The 21,197-nt window shown below is 48.7% G+C and overlaps 2 protein-coding genes across 2 annotated transcripts; one reads left to right on the forward strand and one right to left on the reverse strand.

Moving 5' to 3' along the window:
- The first annotated feature begins 14,187 nt into the window (after nucleotides 1-14,187).
- Nucleotides 14,188-17,748, forward strand: RABAC1 (Rab acceptor 1). The gene is made up of 6 exons (XM_074306998.1): nucleotides 14,188-14,336; nucleotides 14,431-14,528; nucleotides 15,757-15,972; nucleotides 16,374-16,471; nucleotides 17,231-17,332; nucleotides 17,519-17,748. The coding sequence occupies exons 2-6, from the start codon at nucleotides 14,452-14,454 to the stop codon at nucleotides 17,608-17,610; spliced, it is 585 nt and encodes a 194-aa protein (XP_074163099.1). The 5' UTR covers nucleotides 14,188-14,336; nucleotides 14,431-14,451; the 3' UTR covers nucleotides 17,611-17,748.
- A 372-nt stretch (nucleotides 17,749-18,120) lies between these two features.
- LOC141564476 (cornifelin homolog) lies at nucleotides 18,121-20,415 on the reverse strand. Its single transcript, XM_074306999.1, has 4 exons — nucleotides 20,178-20,415; nucleotides 19,036-19,378; nucleotides 18,821-18,957; nucleotides 18,121-18,228 (listed from the first exon to the last, which is right to left on the reverse strand). Exons 2-4 carry the CDS (start codon nucleotides 19,169-19,171, stop codon nucleotides 18,136-18,138), a joined length of 366 nt encoding a protein of 121 aa, XP_074163100.1. The 5' UTR covers nucleotides 19,172-19,378; nucleotides 20,178-20,415; the 3' UTR covers nucleotides 18,121-18,135.
- Nucleotides 20,416-21,197: the final 782 nt, after the last annotated feature.

The following is a 21,197-nucleotide window of genomic DNA, read 5'->3' on the forward strand; positions in this document are numbered from 1 at the left end:
ATCCCACCTTTCGTTTTAATTTTATCCTGACCTCCAAGGTGGGCAGGGAGAAAAGACTTCATAAAAAAACAAAAGATGTTGGAGACTGAATGTAAATTAACACATGCTATGTTCACTTTTTTTTTTCTTCTGTTATTTTTTTCTCTCCAGGTTTTTCATTTTTGTTCTGATTTTTCTCTCCCAACATGGTTCATAAATAAATGTGTTTAAAAAATGAATGTACATGTATAACCAGGAAAAATATATAAAAAAGAACATTATGTAAGAAAGAAAGGTCTCATATACATAGCAGCTAACATTTATATAGTGCTTTAATATAGTGCATTGCACTTTACAAATGTCATGTATACAGGAGATTTCCACATCCTTCTGCACCTGCCTGATCTCAAGCTGCAGGTGAAAAGCTCTTCCACTTGACCACCCATGCCTTCAATCTCCCGATGCATGTATCCCCTCAGGAATGGTGGCTTCCATCTGCACCAGACCCAGGCAACGTCTACATTTGCTGTCCTAGCCATGCTTATCTCCTGCTTCTTATACTAAGGTAACATACTCCCAAGGAGAAGGAGGCAGGTGTAGACAGCATGGAAATGAGCCACACAGAGATTTTGGCCACATAGAGAGTTAAGGTTTCCTCTGATTGTGCTGTAGGAGTGTGTGAACTCCAGTTCTCTTAGATGTCTGGAGTTTGAGACCAGTAGCAAGAGGAGACCTCAAAGCTGCTAAGATATGTGGGAAAATGCAACCACAAAGCATCCCTTATTAATGTTCAAGTTTTCATTTTTAGGATCCTAGGACCCAAAGAAGCAGCAGGTGATACTAGAGCTACCTAAACTGTCCCTGGTAGACTAAACAAGTCCTGTCCTTCCTCTTCCTCTTGCAATTTAGAGGATTCTTCTGCATGTAGGGAAATATATTACCTCAAAAAGCAGCATGGAACCTTTACATCTGGGATGGGAGAAGCAGTACATCTGTGTACAATGTTACTACAGTTGTGTATATTAGCCTGGGGGGGGGAATTGGTTTGTGAACAATCTGATGCAATGGATGGGTTGCTAGGCTCAGCCTCAAGGTCTGGGTTCGAGACTTCCCCTCGGTCTGTCATAACCTCATCGATTAGCACACAGTAAGTGCTTAATAAATGCTCCTGCATACATGGATTGATTAAGCCCTCATGGCACTCGACACTGTACCTTGTAGAGAAAGTGCCTGAAGATTTCTAGAGGGATCTCCAAGATGCTCATTCCCTACACCACCATGATGGCAGACCTGGCTTAGCTACAGATGGGTAGATACTGCTGACCTAGATCATTTCAAACAATTGACTTCCCTTTGGAGCTCCTTAATTCTGGCTGGGTCAGTGCAATATATTTTGTTGAAATCGGTAATCTGGAGAACTAAATATTTTAGGTCAAAGAAGGGGAAGAGTGGAGTTACTTAGGGTGTGATCTCTATTTCCGCCTCCAGATGGCACTCCAAGTTTGAGCTAAGCCAACTACTGTCTACTTCGAGGGCTTCCCTTTTCTATAGCAAAAAAGAACCCAACACTTACCTAGTACTTACTGCGCGCTGGACGCTGGGGTAAGCGCTTCAGTTATAATCCCCTTATTATCCCCTTTGAGACAACACCACCAATAGGTTTTTACAGATGAAGAAACTGAGGCAAATGGAGGTTAAGTGTTCACGGCTAATGAGAAAGGCTGAATTTGAATTCAGGTCTTCTGGACTTCAGGAGCAGGGCGCTGTCCATGGTCCAGGTGCCTCCTAGCTGTGATCATATGTTTGCATGTGTGGGAACAGTTACATGGGTCCTGCAGCTGCCGTCCTTTCTTATTAATGTCCACATCTGAATTCTCCGTGAATTGGATTGGGTTAAGCTACCATAGGCCCTCATTTGGAGAGTGCTGGAAACAGAAAGACTAAAGTGCTCTATTCACTGCACCATCTAGCTGACCCACAATATTCACTCTTGCAAAATCTTATGCTTCAATTTTTTTTCTCCCTTCTTTCCTCACACTCCCTCACCTAGAAGTGAGTAATTCAATATACGTTAAACATGTGCAATTTTTCTATACATATTTCCACAATTATTGTGCTGCACAAGAAAAATCAGATCAAAAAGGAAAAACAAAATGAAATAGAAAACAAAATGCAAACAAAAGTGAAAATACTTGTGGATTGTGCATATTTACTTCCCATAATCCTCTCTCTGGGTGCAGATGGCTCTCTCCATCACAAGACCATTGGAACTGGCTTCAATCATCTTGCTATTGAGAAGAGCCACTTCCATCAGAATAGATCATTGTATAATCTTGCTGTTGCCATGTGCAATGTTCTCTTGGTTCTACTCACTTCAATTAGCATCAGTTCATGTAAGTCTCTCTAGGCCTCTCTGAAATCATCCTGGTGATCGTTTCTTATGGAACAATAATATTCCACAATATTCATACACTATAAATTATTCAACCATTCTCCAACTAATGGGCATCTACTCAGTTTCCAGTCTACACTACAAATAAAGGCTGCTACAAACACTTTTGCACATGTGAATCCTTTTCTTTTTTTGTCATTTCTTTGGGATATAAGGCCAGTAGAGACACAACTAGTTGAAAAGGTATGCACATTTTGATAGCCTTTTGGGTACAGTTCCAAATTGCTCTCCAGAATGGTTGGATCCATTCACAGTTCCACAACAATGTGTCAGTGTTCCAGTTTTCCCACATCCCCTCCAACATTTGTCATTTTTTCCTGTTATCTTAGCCAATCTGAGAGTTGTGTAGTGGTGCCTCAGAGTTGTCTTAATTTGCATTTCTCTGATCAATAGTGATTTAGAACATGTTTTCATGTGACTAGAAATGGTTTTAATTTCATCTGAAAATTGTCTGCTCATATCTTTTACCATTTATCAATTGGAGAATGTCTTGAATTCTTATAAATTTGACTCACTTCTTTATGTATTTTAGAAATGAGGCCTTTATCTTGGAAAGACTTACATGAACTGATGCTAAGTGAAATAAGCAGAACCAGGAGATCATTGTACATGGCAACAAGAAGATTATACAATGATCAATTCTGATGGACATGGCTCTCTTCGACAATGAGATGATTCCAATGATCTTGTGATGAAGAGAGCCATCTACACCCAGAGAGAGGCCTGTGGAAACTGAGTGTGGATCACAACATAGGATTTTCACTCTTTTTATTTATTATTTGCTTGCACTTTATTTTTTCTCATGTTTTTTCCCTGCTTGATCTGATTTTTCTTGTGCAAGAGAATTGTATAAATATATATGCATATATGGATTTAGCATATATTTCTACCATGTTTAACATATATTGGATTACTTGCCATCTAGGAAAGGGGGTAGGAGAAGGGGAGGGAAAATTGGAACACAAGGTTTTGCAAGGGTTAATGTTGAAAACTTACCCATATATATGTTTGGAAAATAAAAAGCTTTAATTAAAAAAAATAAGACATGTGGCCTTTTTCAGAACTGTTGGATGTAAAAATCTTTCCCCAAAATCTTGTCTGCATTGATTTTGTTTGTACAAAAACTTCCTAATATATTCAAAATATTCTCTAATGTACTCTAGTTCTTCTTTGGCTACACATTCCTTCCTTTTCTACAGATCTGATATTTTCTTCTAATTTGCTTGCAGTATCACTCTTTATATCTAAATCATTAACCCAGTTTGACCTTATCTTTGATCAGGATGTTAGGTGTGAGTCAATACCTAGTTTCTGCCATATTAATTTTCAATTTTCCCATCAATTTTTGTCAAATAGTGAGTTCTTATCCCAGAAGCTGGAATCTTTGGGTCTATCAAACACAAGATTACTATAGTCATCGACTAGTGAACTAACCTATTCCATTGATTGACTGCTCTATATCTTAGCCAGTACTAAATGGTTCTGATGACCACTGCTTTGTAATATAGTTTTAGTTTGGTACAGCTAGGCTACCTTCATTTGCATTTTTTCATTAATTCCCTTGAAATTCTTGGTCTTTTGTTTTTTTGTTATTTTTTTTTCTAGATCTGTAAAATAATTTCTTGGGAGTTTGATTGGTATGGCACTGAATGAGTAAGTTAATTTATGTAGAATTGTCATTTTTTATTATATTAGCTTGAAGGGATTTAAATTTCTTTTTATATTTTTTATTATAGTTTTATATTTACAAGATATATGCATCGGTAATTTTTCATCACTGACAGTTGCAAAACCTTTCCTTCCAACTTTTCCTCTCCTTCCCGCTACCCTGTCCCCCAGATGGCAGGTTGACCAATACATGTTAAATATGTTAAAATATAAGTTAAACACAATATATGTATACATGTGAAGGGCCTTAAATTTCAAACAGAGGAACTTGGTTTTATTCTTGGACATCATAGGGAGCCATTGAAATTTCTTGAAGCAGGAAAAGCAATTGGAACATTATTATGATGGTCCAGGAAAGATGTGATGAAAGCATGGAATGGGAACTGTGTGAATTGAGAGAAGTGGGGTATATCCAAGAGATCTTGTAGGGATAGAAACAACATAATTTGACAATAGATTAGAAAAATGGAATGAGTGAGAATAAGGAGTCAAAAGTGACACCTAGGATAGAAACCCGGGAAATTGGGACAGGGAAAGAGTAGTGGTGCTCCAGACAATAACAGGGAAATTAGGAATGAGGGAAAATTGGAGGGGATAGGGAGATGCAAGTTTTCTTTTGGATGTGTTAAAATGGAGATGCCCCAGAAGTCATTTAGTTTGAGTTGTCCAAAAGCCAATTGGTGGTAGGGAGATAGATAGGTCTAGGAATCATCTACCTAAAAATTATCATTGAACCCATGGAAGTTGATGAGATCACCCAATGAGATAGGATAAATGGAGAAGAGGACCCTGGACAGAGCCCTGGGTAGTGGGCATGACATGGAAGATGAGCCTTCTACCCTTCTACATATTGGAGATACAAAGGGAGAAAAGAAATATTTCTTACACCAAAGAAGCTTATATTTTATTTAGGAGAAACAATGTGAACATAGAGAATTAAATATAAAAGATATGCAAAATAATTTGAATGGAGGGGAGGAGAAAAACCAATAATTAGCTCCAGCTACTGACCAACTGCTACCACTGGGCAGATGCTACACCCTCACTTTCTTAGTAGCCATAGCTACTAAACCAGGAAAGGGAAGTTCCACCCACCAAAGACTTCAGCTCTGACAAATGGCTCAATAGCAGAAACAGATAGCTTTTTATCCTTGGAAATGACATTAAAAGGGTTCGTTAGATTTGCTTTGCTGCTGCACCCTAAGGACTACTAGTCCTTTCTATCTGACTTGCAATTGAAATTTCCTCTATGTGTTTTTTTCTCCCTTGAGAATCTGAGCTCCTTGAGATCAGAGTGTCTCCTATTTTCTACTTATATCCCCAGTGTTTAATGCAATTCTTTCTCTTCTGGTTCTCTTCCCATCTCTCTGCCCCTCCTGTCCCTCCCACTTTAGTCTCTTTTGCTGGCCATGCATCCAGTTTATTGGCTGTTTATGTATTGTAATAACCTAACAAATGCTTTTAAAAATTCATTCATTCAATACAAAGAGTTCACAAAGAACTGATTCCTGATGATACAGAAGAAGAGCATAGTGGGATAAGAACACAAAAGGGAGTGGATAGAAGGCTGAAGAAGGATCAAGTTCCAATTTAGCCTCAGATTCTCATTAGCTATATGCCATTGGTTGAGTCAGTCCCTTAAGCTCTCTTTGCCTCTGCTTTATCATCTGTATAATGGGGGCAAATTGTAGGACCTCTTTTCTAGGGTTATTGTGAGGATCAAATGAGATAATTGTAACATGTTTTGCAAAACTTAAAACGTACGCTATAAATACTAGCTATTATGAGGAGGAGGAGGAAGGAGAGTTGACTGGGCAAGGGTGTTGAATTACCAGGATTTTGATTAGATTTAGTGATCTTCATAGAGAAAAAAATTGGTAATAGTGATTTGATTCTCAATCCCTGAAAGAGTAATGGAAACCTGGAGTAAGGCTGTTGGTCAGATGATTTTCCTTATCTTGCCTGCTGGTCAAGGCAGGAAATTAATGGAGTCCTGGGCCATTCTAACAACTCATCATTTATTTAACTCAAAAATCAACTTTGCCCTTATTCCACTGAGATTTTAATCTTCCTAATTTCACATGCCACAAAAATTTATTCATATGCAGATTGAATTCATTTATTAATATAGACATGAATTTTTGATTTGCATCATATTCCTGTCTTCAACTCAACACATCCTGTGTTGTTCTGTTCTTAGTTTTCCCACACCCAACTTTAGGTAAGTACCACGGATAGTTCCAGAGCCAGAAGGAACCTGTAGTTTTACTAGTCCAACTCCATGAATCAATCAGCAAATATTTATTAAAGTGCCAGAAATATCACACTGGGAATATAGCAAGTTAAAAGACAGCCCTTGCCCTTAAGGGATCCACAACTTAATTGGAAAGACAATATGCAAATAACTGTACAAGCAAGTTATATACAGGATAGATAAATGAAAAATAACAGAGGAAAGGCATAAAAATCAAGTGGGATTGGGAGAGACACCCTTTAGAACATAGGCTTTTAGCTGGGACTTGAAGGAACACAGGAATCCTAAGACCCAGAAAATTTCATGCCCAGGATCACAAGTCAATGCTCCCAAATGAAATGACTTTTTAGGAAAACCTTTCTCAGTAGCCAATTTTCCAACTTTCATGGGAGAAGAAGAAATTATCTCAAGTTCATCCTGCTCCTGGCTACTTAGCAAGATAAACATTTTCTGATTCTAGCTCTTGAATAACAGCTAGAAGTATCCAAGACTTAATTGGAACTCAGTCCTCCTGAGTCCAGACAGAGAGTTTTATTCACTGTGCCATCATTATAATCAATGTCTCCAAGGATATGAAGGACTATCATGAGAATATGAAGGGATTTATTAGCTCTTTTTTTTACCTTAGAAAGCAGGACTAGGAGAATTGTTGTAAGTTTCATGGTAGTAGATTTATGACGAACATAAAGAAGAATCTTAGGCACTAACTGTGTTAACCTGGGTAAGTCACTTGACCTACTTGTCTCAGTTTCATCATTTGTCAAAATGGAGATGGTCATAGCATCTACATCTCAGAGTGACTGAGAGGATCAAATGAGATCATATTTACAAAAAACCTTTGCAAATCTTAAAAGTTCTATATAAAAATCTAGATATTATGAATAATTATTACATTTAGTATTATTTTATTAATTAGTAATAAAATGATGCTTTGAGTCAGAAATACCCAAGCTCAGATTACTAGATTATGATCTTGGGCAAGACCTTAACTTAAATTTCTCAAGTTGCCTCAAGCAATTCTCTAGGATTTATCTGCTAAGTAACAGAATCTATAGTTGATGTAGATAGTTCCCACTCTGGGACACCCTCACCCTAATGGAAAGGGACCAAAATCATAAAAATCAGAGCTGTCCAAATCTGATGGTCTATGATTCTATGGAAAATTCCACCAGTCAACAGCATTTATTAATCCCTTAATGTGTTCTAGGAACTATGTTAAATCCTGAGGATACAAAGAAAGGTAGAATTATGAGTTCCTTCCAAGGTCAAGTCTAATGAGAAATGAAAATACATCAAAATACTAGATACATAATACACACACACACACACACACACACACACACACACACACACACACAAATAGGTATATATATAATATATGATATACATTCCATATAAACAGAAGATAATCCCAAAGGGAAGGTGGGATCCCACAGAAGGTGGGATTTGAACTGAGTCTTGAAGGAGGTCAGGAAAGCCAGGAGGCAGAGGTGGGTAGAGGGAGCATTCCAAGTATAGACAGAGAAAAGGAACTGAGTGGGAAATGAAGTGCTGAATGTGAGGGACAGCAAGATAGTCAGTGTAGTTGGATCCCCAAATATGGGCAGAGGTGAGACATAAGGCATAGGAAGATGGCTAAGGAGGCTGAGGGAAAACACAGGATTTATTATTTGATCCTATAGGTGATACAGGGACTGGAGATTTTTGAGTAAAAGGGTGACATGGTAAAATCTGTGCTTTGTGAAAAATAACTTTGGCAGGTGAGTGAAGGTTGTACTGTAGTGATGAAAGAACTTCTGGCAGGGAGACCATCAAGCAGGGTGTTGGACATGAAGCTCTCATGCTGGCATTGTCCCAGTTCAGTAATGATGATGGGGCAGACTGAGGCTCTTGTGAATCATTGAACATTGAACACACTTTGTCTTGAGGTAGCAAGGACACAATAGCTCTTATTTCTAATTGTGCTCCCTGTCCCCACCTTGTTTCTGTTTGGAAGGAGTCTGGCAGGTACATCAGAAGTCATCAACATATGATGACTTGGGGCAGCTAAATAGAACATTGAGCCAGACTCGTGCAAATCTGACCACTGACACTTACTAAGCTGTGTGATTTTGGGCAAGTCACTTAACCTTATTGGCTTCAGTCGCCCATCTGTAAAATGAGCTGGAGAAGGAAAGGGTAAACCATTCCAGCATCTTTGCCAAGAAAACCCCAAATAGGGTCATTGTGACTTGGAGAGGACTGGAACAACAAAAACAATATTGTGACTCATTAGAAACCCACCGAGTCTGAGAGTCCCAGACTTCCCATGGCTAGGATTGTTTCATGCTCCTAGAAGAGCAGGAAGCTGTCAGAATCAGGTCCCAAAGGCATTTTTCTCTTCTTTTAGGTAACAGAAAATCTTCCTATATAACAGATGGAGGACAGAAGCTGTATCAGGGAGATGCTGGTAAGATATTATTATAGTCCATCCACGAGGTGATGGAGACCTGCACCAGAATGGTGGCAGTCAGAGGAAAGAAGAGGACGTGAACTAGAGGCATCGTCAAGGTAGAAATGACTGAATTTGACAATTAAGATATATGGGCTAAAGGACTGAGTGAGCAAGTGAGCAACTGAAGCTGACTTTAATAGGTCACAATGCTGATGGTAATGCCCATCCCCCCAGTGATAGGAAAGTTGGTAAGAGGGGACAGTTAAAGGGAAAGATCATGAATTCATTTTTGGAAGTCATTTATATGTTGAGTTTAAGCTGTAGGTAATTTAACAAGCAGCTGGTAATGTGAGTCTGAAGTCCAGGAGAAAAGTGAAGGTTAGATACCAGGTCCAGGAATCATTGGAAAAGAGATGGTTATTGAACCTATGGGAGCTGATAAGGTCACTTAAACAGTTACTGCAGGGGCAGATGCCATTCCATTCTAAAGCAAGAAAAGAGAAGAGTCCAAGACAGCTCTCTGAAATATTTACAACCAGAGGGCATGGACTGGAGGAAGATCCAACAAAGAGACCAAAAGAGCAGTTAAAAAGGAGGGAGGGAGGGAAAGAAGGAAGAAAGGGATGGAGGGAGGAAAGCAGGAAGGAAGGGGGATGGAGGGAGGAAAGCAGGAAGGAAGGAAAGAAGGAAGAGAGGAAAGGTAGGAGGGAGAGAGGGAGGGAAGAAGACATGGAAAGAGGATGGATGAAAGGAAAGAAAGGAGAAAGAAAAGATGGGAGGAAGGAAGGATGAAAAGGAGGGAGGAAGAGAGAAAGAAAGGGAGACAGGAGTGGGGTTGGGAGGAAGGAAGCATTTATGGAGTGCCTACTATATAACTAAGCACTTTGCCAATATTATTGCACTTGATCCTCCCCAAAACCATGGAAGAAAGACACTATTGTCTCAATTTTACAGTTGAGGAAACTGGAAGAGACAGCGCTTAACTGACTTGTCCTGAGTTAACGTCTGCAGCTGGATTTCAGCTCAGCTTTTTCTGACTTCAAGCCCCAGGATTTATGGAATTTGCTACCAGGAGAGAACAGGGTCAGAAACCCACTCTTAGAATAAGAGTGAAGGGCAGTGTCAAAGGCTGAGGAGAAGTCAGCCATAATGTAAATTGAGAAAAACCCATTAAAATTGGCAATTACAGGATCACTGGAAACTTGGAGAGAGAAGTTTCAGTTGACTGATGAGGCTAGAAGCTAGATTTCAAAGAATTAAGTTGAAAATGAGAAGAAAGAAAGTGGAGGAATCTAATGTAGATGGACTTTTCAAAAGAGAGGGGAAATATGGGAGGATAATTAGAAGGAATGAACAGATAAATGTTAAGCATAGGGATGACAAGGGTATTTTTGTAGGTAATAGGGAAGTAGCCAGTAGACAAAGAGAGAATAAAGATTGGTGAGAGAGTGAAAGTGGTAGGAGGAGCACTCTACTGTGAAAGATGGGACGGGATGGGATCAAGGTTATATGTGGAGGAGTTTGTCTTCATAAGGAGAATGGTCACCTCTTAATGGAAAACAGGAATGGAGGAAGACATCTGAGTAACTGAGATGAAGAAGAGAGAAGAGGGAATTCTATAAATGGCCTTTTTTTTTTTTGACAAAAGTATATCAAGATCCTCAGCTGGGAGGGTGCGGGGAGCACGTGTTGTAGGAGGCTTCTGGGATGAGGAGGTTAGTTAATTGATCAGGGAGGTGTACAAGGACTTGCTTGTTGCAGTGAGGACTCAGTTGGGATGGTTTGTAAGGGGCTCAGTCAGCAATTTTGTGATTTTTCTCTGGCGTCATTCAGCAGCATGTGACCAGGAACAAAGGCTGCAAAGGTGGGTGCAGTCCAAGATCAGGAGTTGCATGGTGTGTCTGTGACAGAACAAAGAGCGAGGAATTTGAGGGTGGAAGATAGTGTAGAGGATGGAGTCCTTGACCAGAAGGTTGAGATGAAGAAGGAAGGAGCCTATGGCCAATTGTGAAGACCGATGCCTTAGAATCAGCTGGAGTCAGGATAAGCAAAAGTCCTTGATTATTATTCTTGGTCTTTAGGGGTGGAAGTGAAGGGAATGGACACAGGATCTCTGAGACCTTCCTTCTCCTTCTCCACCACCAAAGTGACTCTGGCTTGTCTTACTCCACCCCCTAAGCCTTCCTACAATTCTCTGTATACACCAAAAGATCCAACCAGCACAGGATAATGGGAAGGACCACGTTCCAAGCATATGCTATTAGAGTATTGTCCAATCGGTAATTAGCCTTAAGTGCTCAGTTGTCCGACCTCAGTGCATCAACTCAGAGTTTCACTCCTTTACAGCCAATGAAGGAATGGTGGCCTGGGAAACAACTGCTGGATAAAGATGATGGTGAGGATGAAGAACGAGGTTATAAGGCATTGTAACCAGATAAAAGAATCCTCCCCAAAATTCACCCCTCTCTTTATCCAATTTTCTTACTGTCACTTGCCTGGAGGTGATGGGTCCCCCCTTGCTCTTTCCCTTAGGATTATTATTTCCACTCATGGAAACTCTAACTTTCAGAAACTACACATCCCACAATGCTTCACACAATACCCTGCTCCCAAAGAACTCTCATTCCCATATTGCAATGCTCTCTGGCAGTACAGCTCTCACCATTTCCAACACGACAAAACTACAAATCCTACAATTCTCTGTGAGTCCCACTTCATTGTCATCTGACTAAGACTTGTAAAAACAGGACCCCCAAGGATTCCTGACTCAAGGTTACCACTCCCAGAGACCTGGTTATCCACACATTTAGTAATGCAAATGCATTATGGTTCCACTTTTGGTTTTGGAATGGACCAGATTCTCCATCCATGTTATTTCCTACTTTTAAAAAGAAGTGATTTTGTGATTTATTATCACCCCCAGGAAGGAAAATGACATAAGCCAAACACAGGATAAGGCAAGGTTAGAGCACAGGACTGATCATTGGGTCCAAGAAAAATATAGCTACCATCCTGTGTGTTTTGGACATGTTTGTTGGTCCCAAAGGATTTGTTTTTAGTCATCTAATATTTTTCTAAATTCAAGCATTTCTTGTTTAGAGAGAAGCGTGTCTAAGAGGCACGAAGAGACTTGATGGTTTTTAGACATCTTTCACCAAGCAAGGGATGCTTATAGTAAATGAAGTGACTATTATTCTAGAATATTTAACTTTATTGTCATGTATTTAATTATTGTTTAATTATATATAATAAAATATTATTTAATTATAATATTTAATTTTATAATTCTAGAATAATTGCCCCTTTCCTTTCCCACCCCACCCCCCTGTACGTTTATGTTTTGTGACCTTTTCCTTTTTCAAGATTCCTATAAATGCAATAGAAAATTATTCAGGGATAGAGATAGGTCTAACGGATGAGAGGAGCCGGCCATTTTGGATGCCTCTCTCTGAGGAAGAAGTGTTTGGATTAACAATAATAATAGCTAACATTTATAGAGTAAGTCCAATGGACAATTGTGAGGTTGTTGTGACTCCCCTGTCAGGAAGAAGCTATTATCCGATAATTCGCAGACTATCCAGGGAGAACTCTTTAGCAACCCCCGTTGCCCATCCCCCAGCCTGGGCTACCTCAACCTCCGAGATGCAGATGAGCATATCTCTAGCCGGGAACATTCCACCTGGCTCCTGACCCTCCCTCTGGGTTGCCTTTACTTCTCTGGTTGCCATGAGAAACCCCTGCCCGTAAATTTCCTCTGTGAAAGATTTGCGTAGGATGAAAACGGTTGCTAGGAGGGGCAGCTTGTTGTAGTGGATGTAGCACAAGCTCTGAAATCAGGAGGACCCGAGTTCAAATCTGTCCTCAGACACTTCCTGGCTGTGTGACCCTGGACAAGTCCCTTAACCCCCATTGTCTCAGAAAAAAATATTGTAACTAAGTTCTCTTCAGGACTGAGCCCGCTATGGGTGGCCCCTCAGTGCCTTCCTTCTCAGGCGCCGTTCTCCTTCCTCTAACTCTGGGCGTTAGACAAGGGCTCTGTCCACCTCGGGGAGCATTTACTTTTTCCTGGTTAAGTCTGTCTCCCGACTCTGTTCTCGGTGTCATCCCTCCGTTCTGTCCGCATCCTCTTTTCCTAAATAAATCTGCCTTTGCCAGAGCGGCCACTGCAAGTCTGTCACGTGCTTATTTTGAACTAGGACTCGCCATCAGGCCATGTCCGCCTCGTTTGATAATAAAATAACGGGGGCAGCTAGGGGGCGCAGTGGAGAGAGCACCAGCCTTGAATTCGGGAGGACCTGAGTTCAAATCTGGTCTCAGACACTTAACACTTCCTAGCTGTGTGACCCTGGGCAAGTCACTTAACCCCAGCCTCAGGGGGGGGGGGAAGTATAATAATAAAATCACAAGAATGTCGCATAATTGTTTCCTTTGACAATTTGACTAGGAAACTCCCGGCGAAGAACCTCCCTTCCCCCTCCACCAACGAATGCCGAGAACGCTTTGAGACAAGGCCCTCTAGCCCTGTGCCAGTCCAGCTCTTTGCAATAAATGCATTTTATTGAGATTCTTTCAGCAGAAATCTTTAATCTTTCTTTAAAAGTGTTTTCTTTTTCTGGTTCTACACGTACATTAGTTTTCAGCTGTACATTTCTATGAATCATATGGGGAAAGAAAAATCAGAATAAAAAAATGAGAGAATGAAAAAAAACAGAAGAAAAAGGGGGGAAGTGAACATAGTACGATGAGGATGTGGAGAAGTCTTGTCTTCCTCTGTTCTTTTAAACAGAAAACTGTACTGGAGAACAGAGAACTCTTTTTCTCAGCAGCAGATGGCAATAGGGAACGATCCAACCAATCTGCCTGGCAACAAGTGACACAGAGGAGTCCCGCGGGAGGAGTGGAGGACGAGATGCCCTCAGAGCCGGGCTAGTTTGTCCAGCTCTCACGACACGGGGACCGCCACACACACAGGAGACAGAGAAATCACCCGGCCAGAGGCTCTCATAACCGCTTCCCGCTAGTCCGCTCCGGACAGCCCCGGCTATCAGAGCACCCTGGCCTTGAGGACTACAACTCCCACAATGCCCTCTACCTTAGGGCTGAAATTCTCACTACTATCCCGTGTCAGGAGACTACAGCTCCCACAATTCGAATGACCCGTGACCATGTCCATTTCTCCGGCCTAAGGACTACAATTCCCACAATGCCCTGTTCCCTCAGACTCGAGGACTACAGCTTGTCACTGTATCCTGGATTTTACGTGTGAATCTCCCAAAGCCCTACTTTAGAGATCAGAAAGAGTAACAAGGAGCATCTACCGGTCCGTCTCACCATAAGACTACGTCTCTCGTGATGCCTTGCTCCCAGAAACTAACGCTTCTCCCTTGTAATCGACATTCTGCCCGGCGCTTGGCTCCTCGGAACTACAGCCCCCATCATACCCCTAGGACTACGACTCCCAGCAACCTCCTCGTCACAGACAAACGGTCCGGCAGCCACATCGGATCCGGAGGCGGCGGCAGCGGCGGCAGCTGCGGAGGCTGAGCAAGGTGGGGTCGGGAGCTGGGAGGATGGGGAGGGGGACGTGTCCCGGGTGACCTCCGGGAGGCGGCGGCTGGGCTCTCACCGCTCTCCCCTCCACAGTCATAGGAACAGCTGGACACGATGGCGACGGGAAGCGACTTGTTTAATCCCGGGACGGAGGAGGAGCAGGAGGAGGAGGAACCAGGGTTCAGTGCCAAGTAAGCAGAAAAACAAGAGTCCGGAACCCCATTCCCCCCCAGACCCGGGAGTCCGGACCCTCATCCCCCCCGGACCCGGGAGTCCGACTCCCATCCCCCCCCACGGGACCCGGGAGTCCGACCCCTATCCCCTGGACCCCCATCCTCCGGGACCGGGAGACCGGACCCCATCCCCCCCGACCCGGGAGACCGGACCCCATCCCCCCCAGACCCGGGAGTCCGGACCCTCATCCCCCCCGGACCCGGGAGTCCGGACCCCCATCCCCCGGGACCCGGGAGTCCGGATCCCCATCCCCCCCCAGACCCGGGAGTCCGGACCCTATCCCCTGGACCCCCATCCTCCGGGACCCGGGAGTCCGAACCCCCATCCCCCCGGACCCGGGAGTCCGACCCCTATCCCCTGGACCCCCATCCTCCGGGACCCGGGAGTCCGAACCCCCATCCCCCCGGACCCGGGAGTCCGACCCCTATCCCCTGGACCCCCATCCTCCGGGACCCGGGAGTCCGAACCCCCATCCCCCCGAACCCGGGAGTCCGGATCCTCATCCCCTGGACCCCCATCCCCCGGGAAATAGGAATGCAGACTCGCTGTCCAGCCCGTCATCACCCCCATCTTGCCTGCACCCTGACCCCTTTACCCAGGAGTCCGTTCTCCCCTCCCATCCCCGGGTATCCAGGACTTCAGATTCCCGCTGTCTTCCCAGCCCTGCAAGAGTTCAGACCCCCCCCCTTCCTTTTAACCAGGAGTCCCGACCCCCCCCATGCCCTAGGACCCAGTAATGGACGTCGGGCTCACGCCCCCTCGCGACCCTGCCAGAGTCCAGCCCATTCCCAGGGACCCAGGAGTCCTGTCAGGCCCCACCCGAAACCTAGGAATTGGGGCCCCGTTATCACCCCCAGGCGTCTCCTATCCCAGTCTCCGGATTTCCCAAACTCTCTTCTCTGGTCTCGGGATCCGGACCCCCGCTCCGCGCCCCAGCTACTCCTGCCCTCCAGCCCCGCCCCTTTCTCGGAAGTCCGACCCCCCCAGCCCCTCCCCCTGGGAACCCGATGCTCCTGTCAGAAATCCCTGTCTGCGCCCCTCCTGCCCCGCTCCGGGCGGCCTGGGCCTCGGTCCCCCTCCCTCAGTGCCCTCCGGGTCCGCCTCAGGACTCGGGCCCTGGGCCCCCTCCCTCCACTGCGGTCAGGAAGCCAATGCTCCGCCCCGCGCTTCTCCTTGTGTGCCCAGGACGCTGCTGCCCAAGCTGCTGCCCTCGGGCTCGGCGGGCCGGGAGTGGCTGGAGCAGCGCCGGGCCACCATCCGGCCCTGGGGCTCCTTCCTGGACCAGCGGCGCTTCTCGCGGCCTCGAAACCTGGGCGAGCTGTGCAAGCGCCTGGTGCGCAACGTGGAGCACTACCAAAGCAACTACGTCTTTGTCTTCCTGGGCCTCATCCTGTACTGCGTGTGAGCCCCGCCCCTCCCCCAAGATCGAGTTCGCGGGAGCCCCGCCCCCCCAAGACCCCGGCCCGGTGCAAACTTGGCTGAAGACCCCGCCCTCGCCCCTCCCCCAAGATCCAGTTCTGCGGGAGCCCCGCCCCTCCCCAAGACCCCGGCCCCGGTGCAAACTGGGCTGAAGGCCCCGCCCCCAAGGGCACAACTACTGGGTGAGACCCTGGCCCCCTCAGGGTGCAGATCTGGTTGGGAGCCCCTCCCTCAGGGCACAAATACTGCCCTGGCCTCCCAGGGTGCAGATTGGGCCGGGAGCCCGCCCCCAAACCCCCAGGACGTATGCTCCAAACCCCGCCCCCACTGGCCCTCTTCTCCGAGCCAGGGCCGCCCCTAGCCTGTGCCCTCCCCCCCCACAGGGTCACGTCCCCCATGCTCCTGGTGGCCCTGGCAGTATTCTTCGGAGCCTGTTACATCCTCTACCTGCGCACCCTGCAGTCCAAGCTGGTGCTCTTCGGTGAGGCCGCCCCGCCCCCCTCGGAAAGTGGGGGCCCCGCCTGGACCAGCAGGCGCCCCCCGGAATCGCTGCCCTGAATGGCCCCGAGGGCCGGTGGAGCCTGGGCCGGGTCCCCCTCCCCTCTCCTTCCCGTCCCCAGTCAGTGGGCAGCCTGGGCATGGAGGAAGGCCCGAAATTCAGGTCCTGCTTCCAGCCGGGCGAGGCTCTTGGGCGCCCCCTTGCTGCTTGCTTTGGCAGGAGCGCCCAGGGGCAAGGGGCCGCATTATTATCTGAGCATAGATGCTGCAAAGGACCCCGAGGCCGGGAGCCCACTCCCCTCGTCTGACACATCTGATCTCAAAGGGAGCCTGGGCTGGCCCTTCCTGAGCTTCCTGGAAGTGGGGCCGTGTGCACTGGGCCTTGAAGGACAGAGAGCTCCCTGGGCTGGCTGGGGGGGGGGGGGGCTTCCTGGAAGGAGGGACTAGTTCTAAGGGACCTGAGGAGACTAGAAGAGCTCTCTCGGGGGAGGGGAGGCAGTGGGGAGTTCCTGGAATTGGGCCTTGAAGTGGGAGTTCCCTGGGGCCCTGGCAGAATGCCTGTCTCTGGGATGGTCTCCCCAGGCAGGTGGGCAGCTGGAGGCTGGCGTCTTGTTGGGAGCATCCCTTTTTGTGCTTGGATTGGGTTAAGTGGCCAGCGGGGTCCCCCTTCTGCTGGGGGTGCCCCTTCGGGGTGGGCTGCCAAGAAGCTCGGCCCTGTGTCACCCGTCCTTGTCTCCCCCAGGCCGGGAGGTGAGCCCCGCCCATCAGTATGCCTTGGCAGGGGGCATCTCTTTCCCATTCTTCTGGCTGGCTGGAGCTGGCTCGGCTGTCTTCTGGGTCTTGGGTAAGTGCTGGCGCCTGGCCAGAGGGAGCGTGTGGAGCTCAGGCCCCTAATCTTAGCATCCTTCCCTCTGACCCCTAACCTTTCTGTCCTCTCTGACCCCTAACCTTTGCATCCTTCTCTCTGACCCCTAACCTTTGCATCTTTCTCTTTGACCCCTAACCTTCCCATCCTTCCCTCTGATCCCAGGAGCCACCTTGGTGGTCATCGGATCCCACGCGGCCTTCCACCAGCTGGAGGCAGCCGCCGATGAGGAGGAGCTGCAAATGGAGCCCGTGTGAAGGCCCCTCAGCCAGGGCAAGGAGAGCCAGCCTGCCGGCCTGGTCTGGGGGCTCCCCCCAGGGTAGCCGATGGAGACTTGGGGAGCCTGGCAGAGGGGAAGCATAGTCTGAGAATAAAGTCCAGCCCTCGACATAGGAGTGTGGCCCCGGCCAGCACCCCTCATTGTGTGCCCATCACTAGCATGGTCTTTCTGATGAACTGGGCTGGGCCAGAGTGGAGCCGAGCCCAGGGCCTCCCTCGGGGTTGGGATCACGCAGAAAAGTCCATTGCCTAAGAGGAGATGGGTCAGAGAGCAGAGCCCAGCCAGCCCTCGGTGTATAGGAGAAAGGTCTAGAGTGGGCAGGGACTTGTTCAGGGGCTTGTGGATCCCAGGGCAGACCTGGATGGCACAGAATCCCTGCCCTGGGCTTGCAGGTCATCAGACCACACTGATTTAGGGAATCAGAAAATGAGGAGCGAGGGGCTTAATCTAAGGGGAAAGCTGGAAGAGAAGACCCTGGAGGCTCTGGGGGGCTGCCTTTATTTTATGTACTGTAGTTGTTTTGCTGTCGTGCCATCTGGCAGAGACCACAAACTGGGCAACAGCACATGACCAGCCAGTCCTCCGCTATAGATCCCTGCAGGAGAGAAAAGATGAGAATGGGGAAAGGATGGAAGTCGAGAAGGGAAGAATTGGGGGGCCTGACAGGGGTGCAAGGGCCCATGGGAGATGGAGGCGGGGACAGGATCCGAGTTTAGATGCAGGGGAGACGTAAAAAGCAGAGATGGAGGGATAGGTGGTCAGGGATATCCAGGATGAGGGGGGCGGCTTCTGAGAACACGGAAACAAGAGGTGCTGACGGCCGTGGAGCTGGGGATGGGGGTCCCATGAGAGAGGAGTTTGAAAAAGGCCCGAGATGTGGGTGAATGGGTTCATAGAACGTAGAGCTGTAGAGGGGCAGTCTTGGGGACAGGAGCACCATGGAGGGGAGGAGCAGAGGTTACATGGAGACATGGGTGAATGGGTTCATAGGGGGGACAGGAGCATGCTCCTCCTAGGGAGGAGGACCATGGAAGGCCCATGGAGGGTGGACATTTGCATGTCAAGTCCTTGGGACTTGTGGCTCCTGAGGGATGAGGATGAGAAGCACTGAGGAACTCCTGAGGACTGAGGGGAGTGAAGCCTGCGGAAGATGGGAAGGACCGGGGGCAGGGGCAGCACTGGCTGACCTGGATGCCCAGGCTAGTCCGAAGGGAAGTCCTCATGGCCACCAGGGCCCCGGGCAGGTAGGGGAGACAGCAGCACTCGCCCTGGGTGTGGGCCACGTAGCAGGCCAGCAGGCAGGGGAACAGGGCCCCATTCACACCTGGGGGGCAGCCCTAGTCAGCCCCTCTCCTCCACCTGCACCCCACCCCGATCCCTGGCCCCGGTGCCCTCCGCTCACACAGGTTCGGGTCGTCCGAGTCGAACAGGGCCCGGTTCCACTTATTCACGGGCTGGAGATGGGCGTGGGACATGGAGCAGAGCACGCTGTCTGAGCTCTGGGAAGCCACAGACAGGGGCTGCCTGCCCACGATCATCTCCTGGGAGGGGCATGTCCTCCGGGGGCACAGCTCCGGCAGGAGCGGGCAGAGCTTTGGGCCGTGGGCCGAATGCAGAGTCTTGCTGGAGCCCAAGTCCGGGAAGAAGGACCTCAAGGACTCATCTTGGAAAATCTGGCTACTGGGGAAGGCCTCTATGCAAGGGAAGCTTTCCAACGGCTTTAAATTCCTATGGTCCGCCGTGGCCTGGGCCGGGGATATAGAAAGGAAGGCCTGAGACCCCTGCTCCCGGCCCTGCGGCCTTGGGCGCAGCCCCTCTCCAGCACCCCCACGTGCGCCCAGAGCCCAGGGGTCTCATCCGGGAACAGGGAGGGGGTCTGCCTGGGAATTCTGGGAGATGGGGAGCCATCCACCCAGGAGCCCCCCCCCCCCCCCCCAGCTCAGGGAAACTCCAGAGCTCCCTATCCGTTCCTGAAGCACTTTTAGACCCATACCACTCTGAAGAAGGAAATGCAAATTTCCTAGATACAAAACAAAAAGCAAATACGAGTATTTCCATTTTATAGAGGGAGAAAAGGGTCTGGAGACTTTGCTTGCTCAGGGTCCCAGAAGGCATGTTCACAGGAAACCCCAGCTCTCCCCCAACTCTAGGCCTCTGCAAACCTCTTTTTGCCTTCTCCCCCTCCCCTCCCTCTTTGCTCCGGCCCCTGCAGCGCTCCTCCCCATCCCTCTGGCGCTGGTGACCCGGCCTTCTCCCCCACCTCTCCTTTCCATTCATGACCTCTTGGCGGCCAGAGCTGGAAGGAAGCTTGGAACAGCAGCCCAGTCCCCCCCCCTCCCATTTTGGAGAGGAAGGAACAAGCCCCCGGAGAGGGAAGTCAGGCTCTTTAGACCACCCTGGGAGGGAGTAGAGCGTGCCAATGGGATCTTCCTCACAGCCCCCGGCCCATCCGTGCGGGACTTGGGGGCTGCCTGTAGAATCGGAGGGCCTGGCTTCAAATCCCGCCTGGGACGATTATTCCTTGTGTGACCTGGGACAAATCACCTCGCCCTGTTCTGGCCTCAGTTTTCAAGCCAGTAAATGGGGGGGGGGGAGTCGGATCGGCTCCAGAACAAGCTCTTCCGACGCTCCACCTGCCAATGCCCGCGCCCTTCTTCCCGCTCTCCTACTGGATCCTCTCGTGGAGGGGCCACACCTGGAGGTCACCGAGGGGGGCCGGCTGAGGAGCCAGGCCTCGGGACGGGGAAGGGAGCCGGCGGGACAGCCGGGGTCCGTCCGCTCTGGGGAGTGGGTAAGGGGGTGCCTCGGGTGCACGCCCACCAGTTCCCTCGCCCCTCCCCCCACCCTCCACCTTGCCGCGTACGCGCGCTCTCACCACTAGAGGGCGCTTAAATTTGATTCTCTGCAAGGGCGGGGTTGCGCAAGAGGGCTGAGGGGGTGGGCAGGATCCGCGCGTGGGTGCCGTGAGCGCCCGGGCCTCCCAGGGTCCCGACTCCGGATGGAGAGTCACGCCCTTTCAGAACCTTAGAATGTTAGGGCATCAATGGTCCCTGGAGACCACCCGAGAGGGGTGACAGCGAGTGAGCGCGAAGGACACAAGTTAGAGTCTGGCACCTGCAGGGCAGAGGGCGGGGCACCGGGACGCCTGGCTCCTTGGAGGGGGGAGGGGGGTCTTTATGAAGGAAGGGCACGAGGGGAGGGGAATCGGGGTCTCCGAAAGTCCCTGAGTCTGGGGGGGGCAAGATGACCAGAGGGGAGGGGAGTGGGGGCAGAGTTCGGGGGTCTCCGAGGCGGGAGCAGATGGGGGCCTCGGGGCGCTGGGGTCTCGCGACCCTCCAGGCCCCGGAGCTTGCGGGGTTCTGCGCCGACGCCCGGGTCTGCGAGGCGGGGGGAGGCGGGGCTGGAGCGCTGGGTCCCGGAGGGCCGCGAGCAGCAGCGAGAGGGGTCTGGAAGCGCGGCGGGCTGGTCAGGCGGGGGTGGGGGGTGAGCCGAGTGGAAGTGACAGGAGAGGAAGAAAAATGGGCGAAGAAATGAGAGCGGACGCGCGGGCTGCGGCGAGTCCGA

The sequence above is a fragment of the Sminthopsis crassicaudata genome, chromosome 3, assembly GCF_048593235.1.
Source record: "Sminthopsis crassicaudata isolate SCR6 chromosome 3, ASM4859323v1, whole genome shotgun sequence".
NCBI classification, from domain to species: domain Eukaryota; kingdom Metazoa; phylum Chordata; class Mammalia; order Dasyuromorphia; family Dasyuridae; genus Sminthopsis; species Sminthopsis crassicaudata.